Below are 14074 nucleotides of genomic sequence, written 5' to 3'. Positions count from 1 at the left end.
CCCTGGGTCCCGGTCCCCGCTCCAGCCCCGCAGGCGCGTGCGGCTGAGCCTGCAGGGCGCGCCCTGGGGCTGCCGGCGGCACACCCACTTTCCTTAATAGGGCAGCGGGTGCCCGGAGCGGTCGGCCGGGCGCAGGGGTGGGGCTGGGAACCTCGGGACGCGACCGCCCAGGGCGCTGCCACGGCCGGCCGCCCGCGAGCGGCGGGAGGGAGCGGACGGTCGCGGCGCCCCAGGAGGCCACTACCCCGAGATCCCGCTCCTTTCCCCCGACGGAGATTTCCCTCTGCGCCCCTCCGGGTACCCCTGGTTCAAACCTCTCGCAACGATATGGAAGAATTTTTACAACGCGCCAAGTCTAAACTGGTAAGTTGAGGAAGCAAGGCGTGTGTGCGCCTGTGTGCATGCGTGTGTGTGTGTTTCCTTATGGAGAGGAAAGGGCGTTGCAGTAAAAGAAGAAACAACTTTGCCACTTAGTTGTCAGGGTATGCGGGCTGTCCCCTGGAAAGAATCTCTGGAACTCGGGCGCATACCGCAAGCACTCTGTCTCCAGAATCCTCCCCTGGCTCAAGTTGGGTGCTGTGTTTGGTTCCTGCAGCCTGAGGTTGGAGAGACGCAGATCCAGCCAAATCTGCATTTTGTTCCTGAAGGCTAGAGGATGAATGGGTGTGGTGCTCCTGGGGAAAAAGAGCCCAGCCTCTGCAGATGCAGTACGTGTAGCTGGAAGTCGTGGCAAAACATAAGTGAGGAAGTCAGGGTGTCAATTAGGAAGGACATGTGCCAATGCGCAGCTGATGCAAACACACCTCACACAGAACTTGCTCCAGCGCAGGAGCTGGGGATGTTCTGGTGTGAATCGTGTGTCTCTCTGGTCCCTATTCAGATCTGTAATTTGGGACAGAGAGAGAAGGGGAAAGCCCTAACTGTTGCTGGTGATGTGGGTTTTGCCAGACTGTTGTCCTGGGAGGAGAACAGCATGTTGGCCGGCTGCGGCTGCGTTGAACTGTTTCACTGTAAACAGTGAACCAAAATTTCACTGTGCCTGTTGACAGATGCTACATTCTAGCAGTTTCCTAATTCCAAATTATTTTGCCTTTCCATCATAGCAGTATAAACATAATGGAAATGTTTCTTTGTAGGCACTTAAAAAAAGCCTCTGCCCATTTAGAAGCAATATCTTTAATGAACAGTGAAAGCACCCTTTTATGGGCCTGGCATAGGAGGAAATGCATAATTTATGATGCCTTTAACCTTTAAACCTTCATAGAAGCCAAAATATAGTCTGCATTAAGGTACCATCTTAATCACAAGGCAGGATATTTGCAGGCTTATTACTGTAACTCACCCTCGAACAACAAAGGGAGTGCAGAGGAAAGTGCGATTCTTACAATGACTAAACTGTAAGTATCTTTAAAAAGACTATTAAAGTTGATTAATGCTAATATAAGTACTTTGTTTTCCACCTTAAGCTTCCCAGAGAGTTTAACGTTTGCGGGAACTTCAGAATTGAGAAAATTTGTGATTATTTCTGTGTTTATTGCGGACCCCCTTATGAATTTCACATGAGCATTAGAAGGAAAATACTGATTGCAGAAACTCACTTGCATTTCTGATATTATACATATGCCCTGTGTTCTTTACCTGATAATGAGTGAGAGATGGTTAAAAAGGAAAGTCAATTTTGGCAACTTATTTATTTATTTATGTTTGTGTGGATGAAAACAAATGATGACTGATGAATGCAGTTTGGGATGGCACCTGTGTTCTGCTCCCCTTATATTTATTTTAACAATAAACATTTATATCATGGAGTCTCATGTGAACAAGAGGTTTGTCTCATTTCTGAAGAGCAATTACTGGAATGAAAAAGTCCCCATTTCAGAGTAATCAGTTGAGAGTCATGTGTAAGTTTATTTACTGAGCCCCTTCATTAGACGAGCAATTGCTTTACATCATTAAAAAAAAAAAAAAAAAAGACAGGACAGGAAAAGAAGTGATTGTTTGAAATATGGATCCCAGTCTCCTGCGTTAGCCGGAAGAACAATTACTGCTAATTGTGTGTTTTTCTTGGAATAGGTTTCCTGCTAGAGATTGCAATTAGCCTTTCATATTCAACCACGGCAAAGGCGATTGGGTCACTGTTGGTGTCACATTTTCCCTGATCAATTACATTTTCTAGGTGAAAATTATTTTTACTTAATATGCAATGTTCAGCCAGTGTAGTAGATAACCTTTGTTTCAGAGGATAGGTAGCCTTTAAGAGAAAAAAATTAAATAAATAATTATGGTATTTATTTATGAGTTTATTCATAATAAAATGGTGGTAGGATTTTTAAAAAATTGGGCTATTTTGGGGAAACATTTTAAGGAGAAGAAAATTATCATGCCGGTTTTCATTTAAGCTTTATCAAACCAGAATTAGATAGAGTTTAGATGTTATATTTAAGCTGTTTTCCATCAGAAGTTAATACAGATTCATCTGTATGATACGTAAAAAAGTCCAATTGGCAGGGTTTTTCTACCCACTCACCTCTTTGGTCTTCTGTAAGGATGATACATGTCTTTGAATGGTGTGAAATAGTCAATGTCCCTTCCAAAGGCGTAGCGTAACCTCATCGCCATTGGAGCTAGCTAATTTCAATAGACAGAAGGAATCTAAAGTTTCGAAATGGAATTGCTATTAGCTATAGGTAAAATCTCCAGTCATTAAACTTTGGAGAAATTGTTTGTGTGCCTTTTAACTCCCGACTAGGAGCATTTATGGTCCCTCTGTCATCGTGCAGAGAGAAGAGGTGTCCCATTCTAGGCCAGGCCCTTGGGTTGAGCAGAAATCTCTGAAGCACAGGGATGCTTTTGAATTTTTATCAGGTAGTCTGGAGATTGTTTCTGTTGAAATTGGGAGAGCACTCTCTCAATTCAATTTATCATCCCGGTCTGGTTTTGCAAGTCCTCAAACTGAGGCAGATTCACTGACTTATTCCCACCCCCTTTTTCCTAAATCCCCCCTTCTGATGCCTTCATTCCCGAGAACGGGTGAAACTGATCAGAAATGGCAAAAGTAAACCCCAAGTGTGGCTTTAGAGGGATTGCCCCCTCCTGGAGCTCAAATGCTTCCTCAGGGGCCTGCCTCCTGCCTTGTTAGGACAGGCTTGGGGGCTTGGGTGCCTGGAGTTTCTCTGTGAAAAAGAAAAACCTCTGCTGAAGGTGAAGGGCAACGAAGAAAGCGGTCACTCCTGCCACGCAGTCAACAGAAATGGTACCTTCTTGACAAACGGGGAATTGACACAATTATTGTTAAGACAATCAAGACAGTAGAGTAAGCACTGTGAGAGCAAGGCCCCAAGGCAGTAGAGATGGTAATCAAAGGGTGATGCTTGTTACTTTGGTCCGCTACCCCATGTGAGAACCAGATGTTTCTGATCTGGACACTTACTGCTAGCACTAGAAATGAAAGTGAAAACACATTTTCACTTCCTCCTGCCACTGCCCACCTGGCTTTTCTTCCCCTGGCCTGTTTTGAGCCAGAAGGGACAGAGACCAAATCCTGTAGTTCCAGGGCTGCTCTTAAGTTTCAGCCACGCTTTTCGTCTTAGCTACACCATGTTCTGTGGTGGTGTCTTAGTTATACTATTTCTATGGTAAGAGAAACGGAAGGCAGGTAGGAAATGAGAGCTTCCTGCCTTAGGCTCTAATTTGGGAAATGTCCTTCAATCTCACAGTGGCCAGCTCAGAAAAATATTCAAGCAAGACGGCCTCGTGATGGCAGCAACTGGTCCAAGTTCCCATGAACTTTGGGGGGCGGGGGCGTTGGAATGAGGTAGACAGGGCTCTGACTAGCAGGAAGCCAGGGTCCCCACACTGGGTAGACTGGCTGCTAAGCCTCTCCCACAGCCCAGACCCCACCAGCTGATGCAGTACAAGCAGCTGCTCAAGGCTGGGGGGCCCCGCAGCACACACGCCTTAAGCTGAAGGTCACGAGCCAGCCTTGGGTGTGTGTGTGGCCAGAGTGTCAGCTGCCACCGGAAGGATACAGGCCATATCAATGTCCCAGGAATGCTATTTTCAAAGACAGGGTGGGGACAGGGTCACCACTACAGTCTGGGGAATGCATCTGCCACTTCAGCAGTGACAACTGCAGGGGAAGGGCTCGTATCTGCAGGGATTTTTGGTCAGTACGTGGACTTCCTCAGAAGAAAAGTTCTGGGTGACCTACATGCCGACTTACACTCTGTGGTATGTGACATCTAGACAAGAAAGCACATTCGAAACTCTAAATTAGCAACATTAGAAGTTTATAGAGGAGATGGAATTTTAAAAAAGGAAGAAAAACACTGCAGCACATCTTGATTGGAAATCAGTGGAATATATTCTTCCTGATTTCCTTTGTGGGAAGAAGGGGGAGGGGGTGTCAGTAAGAACCATCTTTAAAGTGAAAGTGCTGTACCTCTCCAAGAGCTGCTGTGGTAAGGCCTGGCAATGATGAAGATGCTGGCAGAGCAGTTTCACTTGGGTAGCTGAGCTCATTCTGATCACCATCCATGGGGTCAGCTGCCTCCCATCATAAGTGAGAGCTGGTGCATTTGAGACTGTGCCTCCTGCCAGAGCCTCCTGAGCAGGAAACTCAGGAACCCAAAGCACTTCATGCATGTGGAGCCACCCCCTCAGGGCCTCATGAGAAAAGAGCCCTTGATTGCTTTAGGCCTGGAGTCAGCTCCAGTTCTCATTGTCCGAGCTCTCAGGGCGGGAGCTGTGATTGTCCCAGCCTCAGGGCCTGCAGGGAAGACCCAGGCTTTTTCTGTGTAGGTCTCAGAGCAGATTGGTCTGCCTCAGAGAGGAAGGATTGGTCACTCCCATTCAGACAACACCTTGGGTCTTGAGAGGACGTGATCAGGTGAGTGAGGACATCCTTTAATAAGTGATTTGGGGAATATTTTATGTTGACTAGGTAAAAAAGTATCAGCTTTGGTCACGGAAACTTGTTTGTTTCCATGTAGCATTTATTTGGGCAGGTATTAACGTCATTTTGGGTTTGGTGCACCTCTCTGGGGAGCTCTTGTAAGCAACGGTGCCTTGGTGATGGGAGGCATCGCTCTTTCCTTACATCCACTCCTCCTTGGAGTGCCAGCTGAGCAGAGAAAATGGTGAGGGAGGGATACCTGGGTCTGGATGAAGGCTCCCAAAAAGGAAAGAACGTCTGGGGCCCAGAGAGGTAAAGTGCACGGTGTTGCCTTGGTTACTGATTCTCCTTGGACCCTGGGGTTTATGGGACAGTCATGGAGTGTGGAGCCTTTGAAATGAAACTGGGAGGGGCAGGGCTAATATAGGGGCTTCGATATGACTGGTACCCTCTAAGTTTGTGCAGTACGTAACCTACATGGCGGCCCTGCCCCGGGTCCCACATCGGGCAATGTCCCAGATCCGCTTTTGTCTGAGCCCAGTGGCTTCTGGCTTCGGTTTCCAGGGAAAGGTCATCTTTCATTTTAAGAGCTCTTGGAAGGTTAATTGGGCACTAGCTTGCCTAGGAAAGCCAGACCCATGAAGGTTCAGTTAGAAAAACTAAGCTGATAAAAAAAAAGCCTTTGGTTTTTAATCTGAAAATGGGATAACAATACCTACCGTGCAGCGTTTCTTGTAAAGCCAAAATATGGACCTACAGCCCACTGCTCAGAACCTGGAGCAGCGGTTGCCCCTTTCCGTTTGCCCCCAAGCTGGCCCTTCTCTTCAATTCCTTATCTCAGTGAACAACATTATTATTCACCCCGCTTCTCCAACTGGAAATTCTCTCCTCCATCCCTTCCCCACCGGTCACATTCCAGACGCCAGGAGGCCACCTGGAGGGCAGCAGGGGCCAGCTAGCTGGTTGGTCTCCTGCAAACCACTCTCCCACTGCTGTGAGGCGGGTCACTGTGGAAGCACCTTCTCCCACCCCTCCCTTAAAACCTCTATCACTTTCCATTGCTCTTAGGAGAACAGGCAACACTCTTAATTGGATCCTAGGCTCTGGCCCAGTTTGCTGCTCAGGTTCAGCCGGCTTCTCCTCCTGCCCCCACTTGGCTAAAATAACTCCTACCTCTTCTTCAGATCAGGCGAAGGAGGAATGACTTTGCTGAATGACCCCTCGCTCCCCCACTTCCCCCATTCCATGTGTAGAAGTCAGGTGTTTTTGTTTATGCCTTTGTAATGTTTTTAGCTCACTTATCTCAGCTTGTCATTATCTCTCTATTGGACATGTTTATTTGATTAATGAGAGTATGGACCAGGGTCTCTGTATGGTTTTGCTCACCATGGTATCTCCAGGGCCTGGTGCAGTGCCCTAAGCTCAGTAAGTAGGGCTTTTATTTGGGGGTGGGGTGGGGAAGGCAATAAATCATGCCTTATTATCATTAATTAAGTACAAAGACTTTCCAATCCTATTACCTAGAGATTATTTCACTTACTGCTCTGTTTGGCTGACAGTCTCTTGTCTCTCTCTTCAGCAATAATGAGGCGATAGCTTTTCCTCAAGAAAGAGAAATACATGCTTTATTGCCTTTTCAATGATAAAAGTGTTGGCGATCTGGGGGGCAAAGCTGTTGCTGTTGGCATCTTTTATCCGAATCATATCAAAAGAACCAGAATGTCTCTTTCTGTTGGTGATCACACCAATTCTTCCCAGTTTAGCACCTCCCATTACCACACACAGGTTAACAGTATCAAACTTGTTGAAACGGTAATCTTGCCAGTTTTCCAATCAATCTGAATGGTGCCATTCACTTTGATGAAAGGACCAGGGTAGCAGATGGTTCGAGCCTCATGAGTCACCAGGTAAAGAGTTTTGTGTCTACAAAGATCTTCCTTACTTTGCTCAACTTGTACTTGGCCTCCTCAGGTGTAATATGACAAGCAGCAGAGCCATCCTTGGTGTCACAGGTCAGATGGAAATTCTCTACGGCCTTGTCAATGCTGATGACGTCCATAAAACCACCAGGGAAGGCTGTATCAGTTCAGACCTTGCCATCAATCTTAATGAAAGCTGCATGCAAATCTTTTTACTTCATTGCCTGTCGGGGCAGATTTAAGTCTGTTACTTAGAAAAAGATGTGAGGAAAAGATTCTCCCAGCTCGTGGGGATCAGTTGAGGGATAAGGGAGCAAATGCACCCCTCAGTTTATCCAGCACCCAGTACTTTGGAGCTGCAACATGCTTCAGATGCTTCTTGAGACCAAGAGCCATGACTGTGCTAAGTACACACAAAAACAAAGTGCTTTTAGATGGAATGAAGCCAAAAGTCTTGCACAGAGTGTGACACATGGTGGTGGCTTAATAAAAATGAGTCAGTGGGTGAACAGGTATAGACCCTTAGAGGTCTGAATCTGAAGAAGGGTTGGTGACAATATGCAGGGATCCAGGTTGATTGTTTAGAAGGTGGTGAGAAACATTAAGGTCAACGTGCCATGCTGCACTTTGTACATAGTAGGTACTTCATAGTAAATGTTACTGTGAAATAGTGAGGCTAGCTTTTATGCAAGACTGACTGGAATACGTATGGTCTTGAATATATTTTGGCAACAGTCTTGTCTAGTTTAGGATTCATCTATTTACATTTGAGAATTAGCTTTTTTAGTCATTAACAGATCACGCCAAAACAAGCAGCTGAAAGTAGACATTGATAAATCAAAATTATATCTGTGTTATCACCCCTTAGGATTGGTGACTTCCCTGGGAGCAGTGAGAAGCACACATTTTAATACCTGAGCCCCTAACCTGGTAACCTGAAGCACCCTATAGTAAAAGTTGCCAGCCCTAATAGGAAGATTTAGGAAGAATCTCAGAGAACATTTTTGGATTTGGAGGAACCTTAGAGGTCCAGTTGTCCTCCTCTTCCCTTCTTTCTCTTAAATGCCAAGTGGCATTTAATAGTGTGGACTCTGGAGCCAGATGTCTGATTTCAAAGCCTGGCATTGCCATTTTTACTTACTTGTCAGGCAACTTGAGTTAAACACGCTCTGCTGAGCCTCAGTTTCCTCATCTGTGCAATGGGAACAATAACAGCACTCCCCTCTTAGGGCTTTTGCAGATGTGCATGTACTAAGATGAGAATATGTTCTCCATCCATGGTAATAAAAGCATGAAGAGAGCCACTGATGACAAGAGAGCCAGAAATCCCTATTTAGAGACAGGGATAATTCTTAGCTCCTTTTGGTTCCACTAAAATTTGTTGAATATCTGTAACAGATATATTTTTACCCTCAGTGCCCTCAGTGGTCTTGTGAGGTTGCTAGTATTGTCTTTCTGCAGTTGAGGAAACAGGCTCAGTGAGGTTGGCCCAAAGTTCCACAGCCAGTAAAGAGCAGAGCCAGGCTTTGTTCCCAAATCACCTGACTCCAATTCCAAGACCCTGTCCCTCATCTGTAAGTACCTCTTCCTGCCAGATGTCCTGGAACATTGAATTCTTTTTAAATGAAAAGTGGACAATTTGACAGGTTGATAGGAGGGTTGGCAGGTAAGTTCACTTGGACCCAAGAGAAGTTCATTTCTCTGTGTTGACTGTTTTATATTAAAAACTCTCAGTTAACTGAGTAATCAACCAGTATCACCGTCAACCTGCTATGAGAACAATATGGTGCTTTGCTGCCTAGGATTTGGTGACAGAAATTGGGAGAATTTTCTTTTTTTCTTAAATTTTTTTTTTTTTCTTTTTATGTATCTTTATTGATTTCAGAGAGAGGGCAGCAGAGGGAGAGAGAGAGAGAAATACCAATGATGAGAGAGTCATTGGGAATGGAGCCCGCAACCTGGGCATGTGCCCTGACCGGGAATCGAACCCTGATCGCCTGGATCCTAGGTCGATGCTCAACCACTGAGCCACGCCCTGCCGGGCAAGGGAGAATTTTCTCATTGCATGCCCATGTGAAAGAAAAACTAAAGACTGATAAGATCCTTGGGACATAGAGTATGTGACTAGCTTTTAGAGTGACCAAATATATTGTGCGTATTTAGTGAATTTTGAATAATAAGAATGCTTTTTTTTTTTTTTTAAAAAGGTAGAAGTTGTCCTTTATTTGCCACCAAGATTGTGAGCACAACTTTTGGTTTTGCAGACTTCTTCATTGTTGTCACTCTCTAGTGGAGACTGGAAGGATTACTTTGAGTGATTGATTGTAAAGTGGGTGAGCTCACCCCAGGTGGCAAAGCTAGCAAAAAGAAGTGCTGGTGCTGGGACTCAGCTCTCAGCTGTGTGGACAAGTCCTCTGGCTTAGGAGTGTCCCGGGAAACTGCAGGTTATACTTAAGGTGCATATAGGAGCAAAGAAAAAGAGGGAGAAAGGAAAGAGGAAAATGGAGATGGAATTGGAAGGGAAATAGGAGAAAAAAGAGGAATAAAAAGATTTGGGGGGGGGGATGCAAATTTGAAAAGTGGTGAGACCTAGAAGAAAAAATCCTTCCAAAATCCAGGCTGGAATGGGTTGCAAGTGCCGCAGTTCATGTGCCTGGAGTTCACTGATTTGGCAACGTCAGCCAACCAAGTCTCCTGAAAACCAGGAATTTTGCAAAGGCAGCTTTCCTTCAGGCAACTAAAATCAATGTTGAAAATACACCTTTATAATTAGTTATTTTCTTGCAGGAAAATGGCCAAACTCCATTTCTGGGCCCCTTTGTGAGATGATACATGCGAGTCATTCAGAGAACCCTGGGAACCCAGCACAGACACAGGAATGTTAGCTATCATAATCACTGTCATTGTGTAACCTGCTCTTTGACAAGCTTTGTTTTCTCAGTGGGGGTGATGGAAGGAGAGGTGGCCAAAGGCTGTAATTGCCGATAACTTGCCACCGAGGAACTGCACAAACAAATCAATGTCAAACAGAACCCATAAGAAGCTGGCCCAGGCCCTCAACAGTCCTAAATATCTGCACCGCTTCTTGGGGCCATAACATCAGTGAGGTAAAGTCCATCACTGATGTTCACAGTAATGACCCTGAGCAATCAAGGAAGAAAGGTCATTTAAGCTCAGTGTCCCATTTAAGGAGAAAGGTGGGGTTCTCAAGCAATTTCAGAAAAATTTCCAACTCAGATAATTAAAATAGAGAAGATATTGTCATGTGGAGGGTAAGCTTTGGTTGTCTGGGAAAGTCCCCTGCATAGGAGACGTCATTCTTGAATGAAGCCAGTTATGTGAAATGTCATTGTCTAAACGAGTGAGTCAGGAGTCAGGACGGACGGCAATGGTGCTAAAATTGTGAGCCTGCTGTGGGGAGACATAGGTAGGCCTGGAGCACCGACAGGGTGTGAGAAACCCCCACTCCCCACTCCCCACTCCCATTCTGAGTTCACAACTAAACCTGGTCTGGACTCCACAGCAAAGCTGCAGTCATGACCTCCCACGGGCCTGTAAAATGTGATCCCTAAGAACAGCTGAGAGGGAGGGCCAGCCTGCTGCTGGGCTTTCACTTGTTTGAAAGGTTTTGTGAAAGGGTTCCCGCTCATTGGAACCATTTTTTTCCTTTAGGTGAAAAAACAGGACTTTTGAGATGAGTGGTGGTGGTGTTTTTTTCTTTAAAGAAAGGTCCAGTTGCTTGGCTGTGAAAAGTTATCCAGCAATTAATTAAAGGGCACAGAAGAGGCACCTGCGTGCTTGCCTCCTGCTCCCCAAAACGGAAAAGAAGGCAGAGCTGAGGCAGAAGTGTGCGCTGCACGTAGAAACATCTTTACTCTCCTCGGACGCATATTCTCCAGCAAGTGGTCGCTGTTGCTGGCCAGACTGGCACCTGGCTCCGGGGAGACAGAAATGTCCCAGCAGGTGGATAGATCAGCTGCTGCCTGCCGTGGGTACATCTGAGAGGACACGTGCCCAGCTGCTCCCTCGGGAGACAGCGTCCCAGGGCCCCTCTGCAGGGAGGCGAGGGGGCTAGGCTCTCTCTAGGCCCCCCCCCCCCATTCTCTGCTTCCATTTCCCCCTGGCCCCGAGCTGCCTGGTTTGCTTTGCGTGCAGCTTTCCCCGGTCAGAATACCGGGGAGGAACCCTTCACCCTTTGGCGGCTACACTATAAACGACTCGGAGAGCACTGCCTGTTGGAGGGCTGGAGTCCTTCAGGGCAAGGTGAGCAGTATTTCAGCTAATCCTGTGGATAAATACAAGCCTAAACTCTGATTCAGGTTTTGTTTTATGTTTTGAGTGTTTATCAAGATACTTGGGAGAAGTTTTTGTTTGTTTATTTTTAGATTGTGGACAAATTGAATAAGCCTGGTCTCAGGAAATGTATAAAGGTCACAGAAAAGGTGAACGAGAGGGAGAATTTTATTCTCTAGCTGAATATTTCCTCTGTTTTTCCGTTGCACATTTGCTTTGTAAGACCCCAACGTAAAGCCTTATATGAATCCAAGTGATTTCAGTGGGTCTGTAATCGTGTCCTTGCCACATGGCCGATACCTTTGGCCTGTGGCCTAAAGTGCCATCATCCTTGGCTCCTGTCTCTAGAAATATTGACATAAACTCATGGTGGTGAATGCAGATCAAAATGCCATCCCAGAACTGGCTTTTAAAACATTTTGAAAAATTCATTAGCCCTCCAAAGCATCAGGACAGTCGGAGCCTTACGGAGGAAAAAATGTATTTCTCACTCCTCTGGCATTATTTCATGCCCGGCTAGTCTCCTGCCCAAGCATGACATCGCTGCAGAAACCAGTTCACACTCAGAGCTTCATAAGCCAGAGTTTAGTAGACTGCTTCGATGAATCTCACAAACATGGGCCATGCTTGTTACCACTGGCTCCTTTGTTGGACTTTGGCCCCCAGTGAGATTTATATCTGGCCACCTTGATCACTGCGTCACACTGGACACACCCTGACCTGCCACTTCAGGGAGTGGTGTGGACAACGGGAATCATATTCCACGAGTTTAGACACAACATTCTATAGCCATAGTCATTTATTAGTGATTTCTCTCTGTGAAACTGTTAGTTAATCACAGACCTTGACATTGAAACCATTATAGAAGGATAAATCTTTAATATTGAAACAGATGACTTTAGACTTTGCCTATTTCCACCTCCTGGTAATATGTTTTAGGCTTCATTTGCTTATAAAATAATTAACATTGAAGTACATGTGGGAAAAAGGAAGGCTGAAAATGAACTGTGGATAATAGAAAAAATAAAAAACACTTACTTTCATTGAAGCATGACACTTGGCAATATTTCTTAGTATTTCTTTCCTGTGCATAGGATTAAAATGGGATATTTATATATTTTGATATCTTGACTTTTATATTACTTAACATTATTTATTAAATATTTCTCTATGTTATTGTATAGTATTCCAAATCAACATCTTAAATAATAGCATACAATTTAATAAAAAAGATATATTATGGTTAAACATTTTAATTGCCCCTCCTCTTTTGCTATTGTTAATTGCATTAAAATATCTTTGTACCTAAAATGTTTTATCCTGTTTAGGATTATGTCCTTAAAGTAGCTTTTCAAATATGTGACTATTAGAGCAAAAGATAGAAATATTCCTAAGTTTCCTGATAAATCTTTTTAATTGGATGAAATCCACCAAATTTTAAGACTCAAAGAGGTTCAGGAAGGTTAACTTGCCCCACAGAACATTGTGACAGAGCCAAGCACAGATTGCAGGTCTCTTGACACTTAGGTCTGTGGTCCTTACAAATCTGAGAGGCTGCAAAGTATAGTGGGGAAGGTATTATGCTAATTTTTAAAATATGGATCTGAGCAAATAACCGGAAGCTGCCTTGCTACGAAATTAAGGTGATTATAATACAGTCTGGGCTACTCCAGGTACAGGTGTTATTTGAGATCATGTCCTAGAATCTGACTAGAGAGGCCACTTCCTCTTTTTCTTTTCACTTCCTCTCTGTTATCTCAAAAGGACTGAGCCTTGTGGAGCAGTCAAGCCAGTTGCTATTATACTTGGTGTGGTGTCAAGTGCCATAGTATTGCCCTTCATAACTGTTCCCACCTATGTGATCTTGTTTGATCAGCCTTGGACAGGACTCATGTTTCATATTTACATCACAGATGAGAGGACAAGGTCAGCGAGGTGAAATGCCGCCTTCCCCGAGTCACACAGCTGGTAAATGGTAGAGCGGCCACAGAATCTGTCTTCTGATTCCCAAGCCTTTTATGTCAGTAGTATCTGCTAAGAACAAACTTGGCCCACACTTTTAAAAGATTGTTTGAAGGTTTCATTGAGATTTTGGTGGTTTGGATTCATCTTCATAAAAGAAAATGGCTGAGTAAAAATACAGGGCACGTTTCCAAGAGAAGAATATCTAGCGATGAAATGAATTTGTGCTGAAGCTGTGTTGTGGGAAACACACAGGAAAGCAAGGCCATGGAGCTTTGGAGTTTTGTGTGATGGACTCTACCAGTTTGCAAGTGTGAGATTAACGGATGTGCCTTTGGTGGAAACATGCTGAGCTCCACAGGTGCTGGGGGCCAAGTGTCACCTGTGAAGGGAAGGAGGCTCCTGAGAGGCAGATCTCTGGAGGGCCTGTGGGCACCATCCTGCACACCTGTAATTTGGGCAACAGGAGACTGGGCACCACTTATGTTGACTTAAGCTGAGAGTTCTATGTAGTGGGGGGAAGGAAGTTTAATTGCCTGTAACACCAGCTCTTTCCTTGCTATGGAGGACGTGTAATTCCGTGAATCTCTCCCTCTCTCTCTCTTTCTGTGTGTGTGTGTGTCTGTCTGTCTGTCTGTCTCCTCCTCTACCCACATCTTCCCCACTATTTCTCCATTTGGATCATATTTATTAACTGGTCCAAACCCTATATGCATCCCATATTTATCAATAGGGAGGAGCAATTTCATGTGGTGTACACTGAATTTTTGTCTTTCAAAAAACTTGCACTAAGAAACATATCTGCGGGCCAACATTTCTCATAGCCATGGTCTGACAGAGGCCACCTGATGGCTAAGTTCAATACACACAAGGATGAAGATGCATCAGGCACATTCGCCTATGGACAGAGGCCAGGGGTTGCCTGTATTTTTCAATCTATTTTAAGAGTTTGATTAATTCACACTGATGAAACAAGTGAAACACCCACACATAATTGACAGGAAAT

At 44.9% G+C, this 14074-nt stretch overlaps 1 protein-coding gene and 1 pseudogene across 1 annotated transcript in view; one reads left to right on the top strand and one right to left on the bottom strand.

The window, feature by feature from the left end:
• The first annotated feature begins 231 nt into the window (after positions 1 to 231).
• Positions 232 to 14074, top strand: part of PRUNE2 (prune homolog 2 with BCH domain) — a 205300-nt gene continuing 191457 nt past the window's right edge. Inside the window, exon 1 of the mRNA XM_087822707.1 lies at positions 232 to 363. Coding sequence (XP_087678833.1) covers positions 328 to 363 — 36 coding nt within the window. The 5' untranslated portion in view covers positions 232 to 327. The remainder of the gene's footprint in view (positions 364 to 14074) is intronic.
• LOC148091822 (small ribosomal subunit protein eS4, X isoform-like) lies at positions 6427 to 7209 on the bottom strand (annotated as a pseudogene).

This window comes from Miniopterus natalensis, chromosome 12, assembly GCF_054644295.1.
Source record: "Miniopterus natalensis isolate mMinNat1 chromosome 12, mMinNat1.hap1, whole genome shotgun sequence".
Classification (NCBI taxonomy): domain Eukaryota; kingdom Metazoa; phylum Chordata; class Mammalia; order Chiroptera; family Miniopteridae; genus Miniopterus; species Miniopterus natalensis.
The sequence above is the reverse complement of the archived record's forward strand: the minus strand, read 5'-3'. Positions and strand labels throughout refer to the sequence as shown.